Below are 17,157 nucleotides of genomic sequence, written 5' to 3'. Positions count from 1 at the left end.
GGATGAGTGTTCCCCTTCCTTCACATCCTCTCCAGCACTTGTATTCTTCTGTTTTTTTCATAGCTGCCAATCTTATGGGTGTAAGATGGTATCTCATTGTGGTTTTGATTTGCATTTCCCTGATAGCTAGAGATTTGGAACATTTTTTCATGTGCTTTCTTGCCATTTGTATTTCTTCTTCGGAGAAGTGTCCGTTTAAGTCTTTTTCCCATTTTTTAAATGGGTTGTTTATCTTTTTATTTTCAAGATATAGGAGTTCTTTATATATGCAAGTTATAAGTTTCTTATCAGTTATATGATTGCCAAATATTTTCTCCCACTGTGTGGGCTCCCTTTTTACTTTCTTGACAAACTCCTTTGAGTGCACTCTACTTCTTGTCTCTATGAGTTTGCGTATTCTCTGATATTTTCTTTGTGGTTACCATGTAGCTTAAATTTAAATCCTAAATCCATACTGATCTCATTCACTTTAATACCAACTTAACTTCAAAAGCATACATAAACTATGTTTCTATAGTCCTCAGTATTCCCATCTTCACGTAGTTTATGTAGTTCTTGTCATAAATTACATATTTATGCATTATAAATCCTAAACCATTTATTTCATCATTAGTTTTTTTTTTTTTTGAGGTACCGGGGGCCAGGGATTGAAACTGGGACCTTGTATGTGGGAAGCCGGCACTCAACCACTGAGCCACATTGGCTTCCATGAGTTGGTATTTTCATTTGTTTTGCTTGTTGTTCGTTTTTGTTTTTTTCAAGAGGCTCTGGGAACTGAATCCAGGACCTCCCATGTGGGAGGTGGGTGCTCAACTGCTTGAGCCACATCTGCTCCTCATTATTACACTTTATGCATATGCCTTTTAGATCCTAGGATGTGAAGGTGAAATTACAATAAAAAATATAATAGTACTGTATTTATATTTTTTCATGTTGTTACCCTTACTGGAGATCTTTATTAAATCTATTGTCTATTGTCCTTTCCTTTCAATCTGTAGAACTCTCTTTAGCATCTTTTGTAGGGCTTGGTTTAGTATTAATGAACTCAGCCTTTGTTTATCTGGGAAAATCATTCTCTCTTCCTCATTTTTGAAAGGTAATTTTGCCAGATATAGAATTCTTGGTTGATTTTTTTTTCTTTAAGGACTTTAAATATGCTACCCCTGTGTCTTCTGGCCTCCATGGTTTCTGCTGAGAAATCTGCTATTAATCTTATTGGGATCCTTATATATGACAAGTAACTTCTCTTTTGCTGCTTTCAAAATACTTTATTTATTTTGGATTTTGACAATTTCACTCTAATATGTCTTTTTGTATATCCTTTGGAGTCTATTCTGCTTGGAGTTTGTTGAGCTTCCTAGATGCATATTTCATGTCTTCCATTAGATTTAGGGAAATTTGGGCCATTATTTCTTCAAATACCCATTCTCTTTTGTCCTTCTGGGACTCCAATGATATGTATGTTGTTATACTTGAAGTGTCCCACAGCCTTTGTTCATTTTTCTTCATTTTATTTTCTTCCTGCTCCTCATACTGGATAATTTCAATTGTCTTACCAATTTGCCTGTTCAAATCTGCTGTTGAATCCACCTATCAAGTTTTTTTGTCTCAATTACTGTACTTTGCAGTTTCAAAATTTGTTTAGTTCTCTTTTTAAGATTTCTATGTCTATTTTGTTCAGGCAATGTTTTCTTAATTTCCTTTAGTTCTTTGTATATGGATTCCTTTAGCTCACTGAACATATTTAAGACAGTTGGTTTAAAGTCTTTGACTAATACAATGTATGAGTTTCCTTGGGGTTGATTTCTGGCAAATTCATTTTTCCTGTGAATGGGCTGTAGTTTCCTGTTTCTTCATGTGTTTTATAACTTTTTTTGTTGAGAACTTGACATTGTGAATATTATGTTGCTATTACTCTGGAAATCTAGTTCTCCCACACCTCTGGGATTGCTAGTTTTTATTGTTGAGGACTGAAGCCATCAATTTGTGACTTTTTCAAACTCTTTTTGTTCCCAAATGGGAAATTGAAAGAGAAAAGAGAGAGAGAGAAAAGATACTGCCTTTTTCAGAATCCTCTGTCGCTTTTCCCAGGGGAGGTAGTGGGGAGATTGCTAGAATAATGGCCACCGTCAGAGCTGAACCCGCCAGTGATCTGAAGTAATTGATCAAAAGCAAGTGATTGGAAATCAGATGAGGAGCTGGGGCTGCAGTCCCCACTGTTGTTGCCATGCAGTTTTGCTGTGAGGGATGGTAGCTGCCACATGGAGGGTGAAATTCACCAATATTTACCACAATTTACCAGTCTCTTCCTCCAGCTCTCCCCTGGATGTTGCACAGTGTTTCACTAGACTCAAGAGTTTAAAAATAATTGATTCAGTTCCTGCCAGTTCAATAGTATTTTGGTACAGGTATTGAATCCTGGAACTTCCTACGCTGCCATCTCCCCACAGTCCTCTCTCTGGATACTCTTTAAAGCTGCTTTTTTCCCCCAAGCCTTCTATTCCACCCTTAAGACTTTTGAACCAACTTCAACTGTGGCCAAGATCCATTAAACATGAAGAACTTGAAGATTAGAGAGGATTTGAAATGCTGGATTGGTTTTATAAATGGGTAAGGGGTTATTTTTTGGAGGAATTGTGAGATGCTTGATGGAAAAAGGCCTAGACTGCTTTGAAGAGACTGTTGATAACAATATGGATGCTAAAGAGGCTTTTTTATAAAAAGATTTATTTTTTATTTATTTCTCTCTCGTTCCCCCCGCCCCCGGTTGTCTGCTCTCTGTGTCCATTCGCTGTATGTTCTTTTTTGTCCACTTGCATTCTTGTCAGCAGCACTGGGAATCTGTGTCTCTTTTTTTGTTGCATCATCTTGCTGCGTCAGCTTTCTGTGTTTGCAGCACCACTCCTGGACAGGCTGCACTTTTTTCGTGTGGGGCGGCTCTCCTTGAGGGGCACATTCCTTGTGAGTGGGGCTCCCCTATGCGGGGGACACCCCTGCGTGGCATGGCACTCCTTGTGCACATCGTACTGTGGCATGGGCCAGCTCACCACACGGGTCAGGAGGCCCTGGGTTTGAACCCTGAACCTCCTAAGTGGTAGGTGGATGCTTTATCAGTTGAGCCAAATCCACTTTCCTAAAGAGGCTTTTTATGATGCCTTAGAAGTAAATGATGAAACTCTTTTTGGAAACTGGAGGAAAGGTGATCTGTGTTTTAAAGTTGCAGGGAACTTATCAAAATTAACTCCTGGTGTTTTATGGAAGGCAGAATTTGAAATGGTGAGCCTTGGCATTTAGCTGAAGAACTTTCCAAAGTAAATCCAGAGAATGCAGCTTGGTTTCTGCTTGCAGCTTATAGCAAAATGCTAGAAGAGCAAGACAAGCTGAGGACTGAACTGTTGGGCACGAAGAAACCGGAAACTGATTCTGGAAATTCCAAGCCTCTGGAAATCAAGCTCCCAGAAGAAAGTACTCCATTGAAAGACTTAACTAAACTTGGAACTTGTAAATCAGGATTGAAGATGCAGTTATGGGGAAGCAGATTTGGCCCAATGGATAGGGCTTCTGCCTACCACATGGGAGGTCTAAGGTTCAAACCCAGGGCCTCCTGACCTGTGTGATGAGCTGGCCCATGTGCAGTGCTGATACGCACAAGGAGTGCTGTGCCATGCAGGGCTGTTCCCACATAGGGAACCCCACGCGCAAGGAGTGTGCCCCGTAAGGAAAGCTGCCCAGTGCAAAAAAAAGTGCAGTTTGCCCAGGAATGGCGCTGCACACATGGAGAGATGATGCAACAAAACGATTCACGGATTCTGGGTGCTGCTGACAAGAATACAAGTGGACATATAAGATCAAACAGCAAATGGACGCAGAAAGCAGATAACTGGGGGAGGTGGGGAGGTGGGGGGTGGGGGGAAGGGGAACGGGAAAAGAAATTTTAAAAAAAGAAAAAAAGATGCAGTTCTGTTGGAAAGACTTGTGGAAAGTCTTACCATCTGATGCTTGGACCTCTGCTTCCTGCATTCTAAACCAACAGACTTTTTGAGAGAGCTGTATGAACAAAACCACTGTCAGCCTGGAATAAAAGGGACATGGAAAGAAGAGATCAAGGAAAACGACTTCAAGAGGAAAACCATGGAAGCTGAGATCTGGAATTAGGACATCACCTGGGGCCAAGAGAGGAACCCCTCCCATGTATACAGAGAGGGTGAGTTTGCCCCAGCAGTTGAAGAGAGTAGATGTTCCTGTCAGATATTCTGGGAGAGTTTTGCTGCCCAGGGTACAGAAAGGATGGAGCACATTCCCCAAGGATTAGGGCAGTTAAGGTCAGCACCCCATAGGTCTGAAAGGGGTGGACCTGTCCCCCAAAGGTTATGGAAGGCCAGGTGGTCAACCCATTGCTCTGAGAGGGTTGAGCCTGTATGCCAAAGGTTAGGGGGAATGTTGTCTTCACATCACTGTACTAGGGGGGTTAAGACTCTAACCCAAAGATTGGGTAAGGTGTGGCTATCTCCCCAACACTCTTGGAGGGAGAGGTCTGGAGCATGGTCAACACACAGATGCTTGATGAGGGTGCAACCAAGAAAATGGCCATTAAGCAAGCCTGTGGAAAGGGTGGGTTCCCATAAGGCCCCAAGGAGAAGAAACCATCATCTTAAGAATGACTCTCAGACTTTGAAATCAAATGGAGGATGCCCTGCAGGTTTACTGAATTGTAGAGGACCCATGACTCATGTTTCCCTCCCAGTTTCTCATTATTATAATGAAAATGTTTATCCTTTTTCTATCCATTTGTGTATTTGAAACAGATAAATTGTTCTGCAAGTTTCAGAGGTCTATAGCAGACAGGATTGTGCCTGAAGACAAACTGTACTTCTTTAAATTGATTGTGATATGATTTAGTACTTGCATTGTTACTGATTTAAGGTTTTTGCAAATATTGTAATGTCTGTTTGGAATTCAGAGGGTGGAGTGTAGCAGTCTGATATGGTTATCAATTCCAAAAATAGATATTGGATTATGTTTGTAATCTGGTCTGTAATCTGGGTGTGATTAAATTATGATTAGGGCTTTGATTAGGCCACATCATTAGGGCATTAAGTCTCCACCCCTTGGTGGGTAGGGACTCACAGAAAAAAGGCATGGCAAAGGACAGAGCTGTGGGTTTTTGATGCTGGAGTTTTGATATTGGAGTTTGATGCTTAAAGTAGGAGCCCTGGGAAGTAAGTTCACAGAGGAATGAGAAGCCAGCCCAAGAAGAGAGAAACCTTGAGCCCAGGAAGAAGCAAGCCCTGGGAAGAAAGGAACCTTAAACCCAGAAAGAAGCAAGACCCTGGAAGGGAGGAAAATGGGAAGCCTGAACCCTGGCAGCCGCTGGCAGCCGTCTTGCTCTAGTATGTGAAAATAGACTTTGGTGAGGGAAGTAACGTATGGTTTATGGCCTGGTATCTGTAAACTTCTACCCCAAATAAATACCCTTTATAAAAACCAACCAATTTCTGCTATTTTGCACCAGCACCCCTTTGGCTGATTAACAGAGGGCTCTAGGCCTATATGATGGGCATGATAAGGACACTCTAGACATCAAAGATAAAAGCCTAACGTTTTTTAGCTTTGGCATTTCAAGTTGAACAAGAGGACAGGCATTTCTTATTCAAGATGACTATTCTGACAGCAAAGAGGCTGTCCATCAACAATTGTTCCAGGGCTTTACCCTCCCACCTTTGGAGTTCCCAGCGCAAAGATTCAAAAGGACACCTGGCTCACCTGGGCTGTGACTAGCACTCTGGGGAAGTGCACTGGTGATGTTGGGCAGCTCATGCCCATAGTTCCCATCCTCCAGGGGACAGACATCCAAGTCGTTCCACCTCTGCAGTTGCTGCAGCCAACAGGACTTTTCCTCCAGTTTGCAGTGTGGATTTAAAATGATGCATACCCATAAGGCCCCTGGAAAATAAACCAACCCACATTTTTTTATCTTTCCTTTGATGCATGTGTAAGTGTTAATGTTTCAGTTTACTCTTTTCTTTTTTTTTTTAGTTGTTAGGGAAAGTTTCCAAACCAATAGCTTTTCATGTTATTAAAAAACAGGTATGCTAGGGTTTTTGGAACCAGAGTATTTTCCCTTCTCAAAGCTTTCTTAAAGCAGAGTGACCATCTTGATACCTGGATCTACGTGCCTGTGCTGATGAGCAAGGCAGATTTGAGCTGAATCTTGAGCTCAAATCGGCAGTCCAATAAACATTTACTGAGAGCCTCCTATGTCCAAGGCCCTGTGCTGGTGAATAAGATACTATCCCTACCCTTGAGGAGCCATCTAGTAGGGGAAACAGATAAATAAACATAACATCATTTAAACACAATAAGTGTTGAGATAAAGACACGGTTCAGGGTATAATAGCAGCATACAGGAAGGACATTTAATACAAGGACAGAGGTTAGAAGGAGGGTGATCAGGAAAGGTTTAATTTTTTTTGGCTAACCTTGGACTGTTTTTTTTAGGTACTGGGGATTGAATCTGGGACCTTGTACATGCAAAGTACATGCACAACCACTGAGGTGCACCCACTCCAACCTTGGACTTTTTGAGCTTCAAAGCCCTCATTTGTAAAACAGATAATAAGAGCACCTACTTTGTAGGGCTTAATAATATCCTTTAAATAAAATAAAATTTGTAAAGGATCTACCATAGTAGAATTTTAGTATTTCCTTTACTCTTCTCTTTCATAGGGAAAATGGTTATTTAGACTTGGATTTTTAAACTGTTGATCCACTTATGATGTCTTTAAACCATCATGTTTTTTTATCTTCTCTGTTACTGCAGCAGAATGACATATATTCCACATAAACTCTTTATTTTACCTTCCTTCCTTTCTAGCCAACTTGCTTCTTCTTTTCAAGGCTGGGCGGATAAGCCATTATATTCTCAATCCCAAATTACCAATAAGACTGGCTGTATAGCCTCTTAAATTAAATATCCTTTGGGGTGGAGCTAACCCTTGGATGGAAGTACATTAAGATACTATTTCAAAGCCTCTTGAAGGCAAATAGGAGTATTTTAAAAGGATGTCCTAGCCTCAATTTGTCTACTAATTGAAGATGATGAAAATTCATTTTTATTAGGTCAATTTAGTTTTAAAAATGAGCCATGAAACAGGAACTATACTCTGTAATAATTACAATGATGGCTCTCAAAAGGATGATAGTTGGGTGTTACCCAAATAAGTAATTACAATAAAGCATGGTAAATGCTATAATAAACATATATAAAGTCCTATGGGAACATATATTATGAAACAATTAATTCTGCAAGTGGGATCAGGGACAATTATAGAAAGGAAATGATATTTGAGTTTGGCATTTAACTTCTGGTTAAATACAGCCAATTAAACACATGTTTGTCACCACCCTCTCCTAAAACCTCATTAAAATGAAAGTAAAGGGATTAAAAACTGGCATGAACCCACATGGACACAAAGTGGAAAAGAAGAGAGAGAACAGCAATAGATTTTTGGAAGCTAGAAAGAAAATGGGTAAGTGATAACTGACTTAGCAGAACAAAGTTAAAACATCCATCAGCAGTTGAGAAAGCCCAGAAGCAGACTGATTCATCCTGTAGAACTCTAGTGAAAGTGGGGCTGAAAATAACAGAATTGGTTAAACATTTGTAGTAGGAGTCAGATTCCCCAGATATCCTCCTCTGTTCAAGGCAGCTGAGTGCCTTCTTCTTCTCACTCCTGGAAGAGCAGTTTTACTCACTGAAAAGGTTGATTCAGAGAGGCTGTGGAGTTGGGGACTCTAGGTACAGCTGAGGGTGGGGGTTTCCCTACTGAAAACTGAGGGATTAATGGAAGGTATACATATTGAACAGACGGAATCCTCTTTCTCCACTTGGTTCTGAGAAGACTGTTAGGCTTATAACTTCATAGACAAGGTCTCTGGGATTAACCCAAGGGGGAAAAATACCTCAGTAAGCTTGTCAACTAGTTAAGCTGATAAGGCCTATCCACATACACATAGGGCTTCCTTTTAGTTTTCTTTTGCCATTCTTAAATATGAATGGATAGCTAAGGAACAGCAGATACATGAGGAAAGCATCTCATATGAAGGATAGAGAACAAAGCAAGCAAGCAAACAAAAATCTTTCAGGAAATAAAAACAAGGCAGAGAACAGAGTAAACCTAAAGAAAAAAAATACCCTATACTTAATATTCTCCATATGAGAAGATACTGCATCCATGAAAAATGAGTGGGATGCAACAACAACAAAAAGTTTCATAGAAGAACAAAAATGAGCACTTGTAAACTAAAATATGATGACAAAAATAATAAGCGAATGGAAAGATAAAATTGAAAAAATCACCTAGGGGAAAAAAAAAAAAGGAAATAATAGAGAGAGTGTCAATCTAGGAAGACCAATATCTAAATAAAAGGAGTTCCAGAAAGGGAGAGAAAATATAGGCAAGGTAATAAAGTTTTCAAGAAAACTTTTCAAACTGAAATACATATGTTGAGATGGCCTACCAAGTTATAAAATATCAAGTAGATTCGTTTTTAAAAATTTTAAAGTAACATCATCAAGTAATATCATTGTGAAACTTTAGATTAATGAAGACAAAGAGAAAATACACAGTTCCATAGAGAAAAACAGGACACAACACAGTATCCTGAACCAGAATGGTCTTGTATTTCACAACAGCAACTGGAAGCTAGAGGACAATGGAGCAATGTCTTTAAAATTCTGAGGGAAATAGGATTTCCAACCTACATTTTTTTTTTCTTTAAAGATATATTTTATTTATTTCTTTCCCCTTCCCCTCCTTGCCTGCTCTCTGTGTCCATTCGCTGTGTGTTATTTGCATTCGCTTGCATTATCCGGCAGCACTGGGAAACTGCGTCTCTTTTTTGTTGTGTCATCTTGCTGTGTCAACTCTCCGTGTGTGCATTGCCACTCCTGGGCAGGTTGTGCTTTTTTCACGCAGAGTGGCTCTCCTTGCGGGGCGCGCTCCTTGCGCATGGGGCACCCCTACGTGGGGGCGCCCCTGCACGGCATGGCACTCCTTGTGCGTGGCAGCACTGTGCATGGGCCAGTGTACTACATGGGTCAGGAGGACCTGGGGATCGAACCCTGGACCCTCCGTATGGTAGACGGATGCTCTATCAGTTGAGCCATGTCTGCTTCCCCCAACCTAGAATTTTGTATCCAATTGAAGTATCAATCAAAAGTAAGGGTGGAATATAGACATCCAGCAATGCAAAATTCATCTTGGATTGTGGAAAATTCATTTTCCATGTGCCCTATCTTAAAATGCTATTGGAAGATGTGCACTACCAAAGCAAGATTGCCCACAGCTAGTTCAGGGAGAAAGTGAGCCTGGAGGAGAAGGCAGAGTCAGGCCACCATTTTGCCTTGCCAAGTGGCAAGAGTCCAGGGTCTGCCAACAGCCAACTTTTGGTGAGACAGCATCTCTGAAGATGCCTTGATCTGGACATTTTTACAGCCTCTGCACCATAAGATTTTACCCTATAAAAGCTGTATTAGTCAGTCAAAGGGGTGCTGATGCAAAATACCAGAAATCTGTTTGCTTTTATAAAGGGTATTTATGGGGTAGAAGTTTGCAGTTACCAAGCCATAAAGCGTAAGTTACTTCCCTCACCAGTCTGTTGCCATGTGTTAGAGCAAGATGGCTGCTGATGTTGGCAAGGGTTCAGGCTCCCTCTTCTCTTCCTCTCTTGGCTCCATAGTCCCAGCTTCTTCCGATATCACCTGTAGGCTGGGATAAGTCACATCTCTCTCCCGGGGCACGTTCCTCTTGGGTTCATCTACTCTGTTTCTCCACAAGGTCAGCTATAGACTATCAGGTGAACAGCTCATCTCTCTTCCTGGACTCCAGCATCAAAATTACAACCTCCCCTCTCTGTGGTGCAGTTTCTCTTTGAGTCCCCACCGACCAAGGGGCAGGGACTCAATGTCCTAGTGACGTGGCAGTGGCCCAATCAAAGCTTTAATCATTATTTAATCAAATGAAAGTGAAACCTCTGAATCCAATATAATCTAAGGGTATCATTAGCCCAGAGGATGAGACCAGTTTACAAACATAATCAGTATTTCTTTTTGGAATTCATCAGTAGTATCAAACTGCCACAAAAGTCAACCCATTTCTGGGATTTTTGCATTGGCAGCCTTTAGCAAATTGAAACAGGCATAGAGAGCAAACAATCTACATTAGGGATAGAAGAAAAGAAGGTTTCAGAAGGAATGTTTCTAAAAAGATGATATAATACATTATTTGATTGATTGAACACATTAAAGAACAGAAAATTTTGCAACCTCCCTAAAAGCCAAACAAACAAAAATAAAGATTAATTGCTGGAGGGGATAAAATGTTGTACAAGAAACTAAATGTAATGATAGAATGTACCACATGATTCTGCTATAAATAATATTTACATACTCATAATAATGTAAAACCTGAATACTGATTCAACCCCAAATCATAATATAATTGTCTGGGGCAAATGAGGGAGGAGTTAATGGTATGTGCATGTGTGTGTGTATGTGTGTGGGTACTGGGTGGCCATAGAGAGGTAAAGTCTTATCTTTAATAGTAGGACTATTAAAACTTTAAAAAGAAAGAGAATAAGAGTGTTATTTTAAAATATAGAGGCATATTAGAAAAAACTGCTGACATAATTAAAAATGGCTCTTTCTGAGAAATGGGAACTATGGATGTAAAGGAATGGGACAAGGGAATGCTGTTTTTTGTTATAAAACTTTGTAAAACTACTGGACTTTTTAACCCATGTACTGTATTACTTTGTTTTAAAAGAACAAGAGAGAAACAGGAGCTTTTGGGTAGAGAGGAGGGGAGGGTGTATATTCAAAGAAGGGAGAGGATAAACAAAAGTAAAGATGTCCTCAGGGGTAATTTTAATCCCTTTGGATATTTAATCTACTTTTTTTCTTTTGGTAGAAAATTTTTATAATCTAGGATGTTGACTTTCAGTCCTACAGGGACTGCTAATTCCTTTCCAATTATAGTGCCTTTTATGAACATCAGATAGCAGAAAATCCTTACTATATAGGTGCAGGAGGTAAAAAAAATGTTTGGATCAGCGTGGCAGTAAGAAGAATGCACAAATACTCTGATCATAAAAGAGCTACTTTCCTTGCCATAGTTATTTGAAAATCCAAAAGATTTGTATAAACCTCATGAGAAAATTGTTTCTCTTCATATTGTAATTCTTCCACTGTGGTGGCTGCATTTACATCGTCAGCTGTTTCTCCTGAAATTAGTATAGGGAGGAAAAGAGCCCCACCTACTGACAAACAAAAAGGTAAGAATGACCTGATCGTTTAGGATGAGAGAAGAGGAGGGCAAAGGACAGAATCTTGAGAAACCACCAATACTTAGTAGGGGTAGAAAAAGAGAAACAAGCAAAAGAGAAAAAAATATCAGAGAGGTGGAAAAGGAGAGAGAAATTTGTGTCATACAAACTGATCAGCAATGTCTAATGTAGGAGAAAGTCAATATCAGTGAAAAAACATTTATTTTGTAGCACCTTAAGTAGTTTAAGAAGAGGTTTCCATCTAAATTTTCACAAGCAGAATGAGGACCAAAAGAGGCTATATTACTTTTAGCAAGTAGTAGGACTTTGGTTACTTTAGGGATGGCAAACTCAATAGGATAATAGGAATGGAAAACAGATTTGGTGAGTTGAGATGTGCTTAAGTGGTAAAGAAATGGGGTGCTAATAAATCTAGTCATCTAGGAGTTTCTATTTTCTAGGCAAGAAGGGAATTCCTAGAAAGTGAGTACATTTTCACCTGTAAGTTAAACATGAATTTTCTGACTTATTAATTAGGTCTTTATGAATTTATTTCCAAACTACTCAGAGACTGTCAAACCTCTAAGAAAGAGCTAAAGCAAAAAACCCTGCAGTTGTCTGACTATAATAGTACATATGAAATTGTTACCAATACCCAAAAGCACATTTTCCTGCAACTTAAAAAGTAAAAAACTTGAACCAAGATTACCTCCTATAGAAACTAAAAAATTACATAATTATTATTAATATATATTAAATAAAATAATAACAGCTATCATTTTTATCTTTTTATGGACTAGGCATTATTTGAACCACTTTATATACATTATCTCATTCAGTTCTCCAAAAATGGTTCTTAGATTTTCTTCTTGTTTCCCTAGATACACGTTGATATTATGTACTGAGATGAGTGCAACAAGGGGAAAATCAGGTTTTAGAGGGAAAATTAAGAGTTCCGTGATGCTCATGTTAAGTTTGAGATGTTTCTCAGAAATTGTGGGCAGTTGGCACCAAGATTCACCTCACAATCAACTACTGAGCCCTTGAGAGTAACCAGTGAATGCCCCAGGTTGTTGGTTTAGCGCTCCCTTTGTGATCTACAGGCCCCAGAATTTTCCCGTATCTTCTTGGTGAAGAAGTTCAGATATCATGCACATCTTGTCTTCTTCCCTCAGATCTCATCTGACTATCCTAAAGGCTGCTGTTTCAGTCTGTCTCCTTCGAAGGTCCAATTTCTCTACAGCCTGGGCTAAGTACTCCTATTCTCTTCAGACTCTTGGCTGTTAAAGCCTGGACAGGAGATAGGATGATGGGTGGGCCCTGGTGAAGGTCGAAGAATAGGTTGGGGGGGTGGAGGTGGGGGGCAGGGAGGTGGGATGGGGAATGGCCTCTCTAAATGTGGTGGGAGGGAGGGGAACAAGAAAGAACCTTTTGCACAACTCTTTAAGTTTTCCTTTTTTCCCCCATTCCAACTCATTCTAATTTTCTGCATTGTGTTTGGGAAATAAAATGAAAAACAAAAACAAAAACAAAACTAAGCCAATAGAAACTGGTTTTCAAAAAGGCAAATATACTCCTATCTGTTTCAGATGCTACTGAGCATTTCAGCAGTGAGATTCAAATAATACGCTACTTTTTGGAGAAAGGATTAAAAGAAAACAAACTTTGTAATATTTTTCACTTGCAAGGTATGTTTAACAAAGAAAGGAATGGTGTCTATAACAACAACAACAACAAACCCCAGAGCTCAGGAGAAAGGTCAATGTTGGAGACATAAATTTGTGACTTATGTGCATCTGAGTGTTATTTGAAACCAGGGGACTGAATGTGATTGCTTAGAGAACATAGACAGGAAAGAGAGTGCTTCAGGGTACTTAATATTTAGAAGGGATGAAGAAAGGTAGAGGAGCCTGCAAAGGAGTCTGAGAGAAAGTAGCCAGGAACTTAGAAAGAAATCCAAGAGGGGGCAAGATTACAGAAAACAAGAGAAGAAAAAGTTCCAGGAAGTGTATGGTCAACTTTATTGAAAATTGCTAAGAGGTCAAGTGAGATGGGAATGAGAAGTGACTGTCTAACAATGTGAACTGGTGACTTTGACAAGAGCTACTTCAGTGGAATGGTAGCAGTGAGCAATAGAAGCTCAACTGGAGTGGGTTCAAGAGAGAACAGAGGTAAGTAAATGGAAAGAGTGACTTCAGACAACTTTTTTCAAGAAGTGTTGCTTTGATGGGGAGAAGAGAAATGGGGTAATAGTTGAAGGGGATGGAAGGGCCAAAGGAATTTTTTTTAAGATTGAAGAAATCAGAACATATATGTAGATGAGAGTGATCCAGCAGAGAGGGAGAAATAAATGATGCCAGAGAAAGGAGATAGCTGCAGGGAAAAAGTTCTGAGGAAATGAGATGGAATAGGATCCAGAGCAAATATGTAGTAAGGAATGGCCTTTTAGGGGAGCAGAGACACTTACTGAATTCTAATAGAAGAGAAGGCAAATCATATGGGTACAGATGGGGATAGGTTAATAGATATGTAGGTAGAGAGATAAGTAATGTTATGTCTGATGATGTCTAGCTCAGGAAGTGAAAGCAGTGAGTCCAATCCTTTAAATTCCTATAAACCCTGACTAGCCCCTCTTCAGGTGAGTAACTAGTAAGGAATCCTTAGAGTACTTAGGGAAGTGTGAAAGCACTGTGCTCTAGTTTCTGACCCAATAAGGCTTCCCTTAAGGCAGTGGTTCTCAGAGGGTGGTTTCTGGATTAGCAGTAATAGCATCACCTGGGAATTTGTTAGAAATGCAAATGATCAGGGCCCACCTACTGAATTAGAAACTCTAGGGGTGGGTCCCTGTGATGGTTTGATGCTGGATGGACCCTAGAAGATCATGTCCTTAGAGCAAATCTACTTCTGTGGGTGTGAACCCAATGTAGGTGAGATATTTTAAATTAGATCACTTCAGTTAAGGGCCTTTTGATTAGATCACTTCAGTAGGGCATGACCCAGGGTGGTTCTTAATCCTCTTACTGGAGTTCTTTATAAACGGGATGAATAGGGAGAGACAGACAGATAGAAACCCACAGAAGCACAGAAAGAAACCCACAAAAGTATGGAGAGATGACTACAGAAGCTGAGAGAGAAAACTACAGATGGAACAGCCGGAAGTTGAAAGCAACAGAGCCCTGAGAAGAAGCAGAGACTGGCAGGTGCTGCCATGTGCCTTCCCACATAACAGAGGAGTCCAGGATCACAGGTAGCCAGTCTTCAGGGAGAGAGCATGACCTGATAATACATTGATTTGGACACTTTTCTCAGCCTCAGAACTGTAAGCTTGCAAGCCAATAAACCCCCATTGTAAAAGCCAACCCATTTCTGCTATATTGCTTTCTGCAGCTTCTAGCAGACTAAAACAGGCCCAGAGATCTGTTTAAACAATGCTCCAGATAATTCTGAGGCAAACTAAAGTTTGAGAACCATTGTTTTAACAGAATGCTGAGAGTTTCTTGATAGTTTGATATAGTAATTTCTTAGATATCAAAATGTCAAAAGCAAGAACTTTTCATAATGAACCCAAGTATATGTCAAGAGCTTAAAAAGCATTGGGAACCAGCTCTGTTTACTTCTGCCCACTCACTTTTGCCCCAAAAGCCAATTCCAGATCCACCGCCAATCCTGTAAATGGCACAGAAATTATTCCAAGAGATTGAGGTCTCAGATGAAATTGATTCTCTCAAGAAGGCTAATTTCAAATTCTTAAGAAAAAAACACTTTGGAAAAAAAAAAGTATAAAATATGAAATTGAGGGAGATGTTAAAGAAATTGTTTGCTTTGGAGTCAGACAGGTTAGGATTCCAGATTAGAGCCACCACTTATTAACCTGTGACTTTGACCAAAATATTTAACTTTTCTGAGTTCAGTTTTCACATCTTAAACATGCAGATGCTAACACCTTACCCTGAAAGGGGGCCCACATGCACAGTTCCTTCTGGGGAATCTCAAAGCAGTTCCCAAGTTGTGGTGGTTTGTGTCATGTGATCATATAACTTTGTGCACAACTGGTTGAACTGGTAGATGAAAATTAATAGTGCAACATTCCTGCACTTCAGAAGGTGCGATTGTGTCAGTTTTCTAAAACTGTTAATTTTATTCCATATCTATAAGTAACCAGAGTTATCTCTGTTTCTTTGCAATAAACAGAGTTACCTCATGGGGTTGTTATGAGAATTAAATGAAATAATATGAGTACAATTGTTAACATAAGGACTGGCATATAATCTTCAATAATGTAGCTTATTCACTATTAAAAAGAGCTCCAAGGGAAAACGGACTTGGCCCACTGGTTAGGGCATCCGTCTACCACATGGGAGGTCCGCGGTTCAAACCCCGGGCCTCCTTAACCCGTGTGGACTGGCCCATGCGCAGTGCTGATGCGCGCAAGGAGTGCCGCCCCATGCAGGGGTGTCCCCCGCGTAGGGGAGCCCCACGCGCAAGGAGTGCACCCGTAAGGAGAGCCGCCCAGCGCAAAAGAAAAGTGCAGCCTGCCCAGGAATGGCGCCGCCCACACTTCCCGTGCTGCTGATGACAACAGAAGCAGACAAAGAAACAAGATGCAGCAAATAGACACAGAGAACAGACAACGGGGGGGGGGGGGGATTAAAAAAAAAAAAAAACCTCCAAAATCATTAGTGCTTCAGGTGACATCAAAAGTATTGAAATCTAAACCAAAAAAAACAGGCTTACCAGCTCCAGAATAAGCAAATACAGTTCTAAACCCACTAAACCCACTAAGCCTCACCTCCAAAGCTTTTAGCCCTAAACCTATAAATATATGCTTCAGGGGCTTCAGTCCTGGAGAACTCACTAAAATCCCAAGATTCAGTTTTTTTCTTATGCTATTTTGCATCTATAAAAAGTAAAGCAAAAGGAGAACAGGACTAAGGAACTGCCTAAGATCCATGGGAGGTTAATTCCATCCAACTGAAGTTTGTTATAGCTTTCTGGGGTGGGGGCTGCCATATTATAACTTTTACAGTATAACCCCAAAATAGTGCTGTGATTAGATGGTGAATACAGGGCATGGAAGATTCTGAAAACAGGGAGGGGAGCTGAGTATCAGCATTACAAACCAGCCTTGAAGCAGGGGAATAATAGAATGATGACCAAAGAGGACTGATCCTAAGGGGAAGAATCTAGAATAGAAAGATAATTAAAGAGGCCTCGGTTCTAATCTAAAAACGTCAAGACCTTCAACCAACAGTGGCAATGGGGGAAAAAAATTGGGAACAGATACTAAATTGTATTTTGAAGGTTGAGAAATCAAATGAAGTTGATGATTGGATGACAACAGAATAAGTCATTTACAAGGAAAAATGAGGAATGGTGGTACCAAGGCCAGAGGCAGAGGAACATTTATTATAGGGAAAGATCTGAGTTGACTTTGAATTTTTCAAGCTTGAGGGGATCAGGGGATGTTTCAGTGGAGGTGTTCAATAGGCAGCTGCTAATGTAGAACTGGAGCTCAGAGGAGTGGAAAGAAGTTGAGGTTGAGGTTTAAAAGTTGTCACCACTGAGGTAAGCTCCGAAGTCATGACATTAATAATTATAAAAACATTTCTCAAAGGAATATAAAGAAAGAGCAAAGAATAAAGGCCCAAATCTTGGAAACTGCCCTGTGTCTAAGAGGTCTGGCTAGGAGTGATACAGAAGAGCAGACACAGGGACAGTGACAAAAGTGAAAATGATAAGTTGTTGGAAAGGCAAGCTAGTGCTATGTGATGGAAGCCAAGGACGGAGATCTTCTCTCAGCAAAGTCTTCTATGTGGTAGTATCTGGAACAGA

The 17,157-nt window shown here is 40.2% G+C and overlaps 1 protein-coding gene across 2 annotated transcripts in view; it reads right to left on the bottom strand.

Moving 5' to 3' along the window:
* The window catches only part of ZSWIM5 (zinc finger SWIM-type containing 5), a 281,381-nt gene that overhangs the window by 33,103 nt on the left and 231,121 nt on the right, over positions 1–17,157 (bottom strand). For both annotated transcript variants that reach the window (XM_023589595.3, XM_071217489.1), the window contains one exon: positions 5,764–5,943. In XM_023589595.3, the coding sequence (XP_023445363.2) occupies positions 5,764–5,943 (180 nt within the window). The remainder of the gene's footprint in view (positions 1–5,763; positions 5,944–17,157) is intronic.

The sequence above is a fragment of the Dasypus novemcinctus genome, chromosome 9 (assembly GCF_030445035.2).
Source record: "Dasypus novemcinctus isolate mDasNov1 chromosome 9, mDasNov1.1.hap2, whole genome shotgun sequence".
Taxonomy (NCBI): domain Eukaryota; kingdom Metazoa; phylum Chordata; class Mammalia; order Cingulata; family Dasypodidae; genus Dasypus; species Dasypus novemcinctus.
This window is presented reverse-complemented; position numbering and strand designations above follow the sequence as displayed.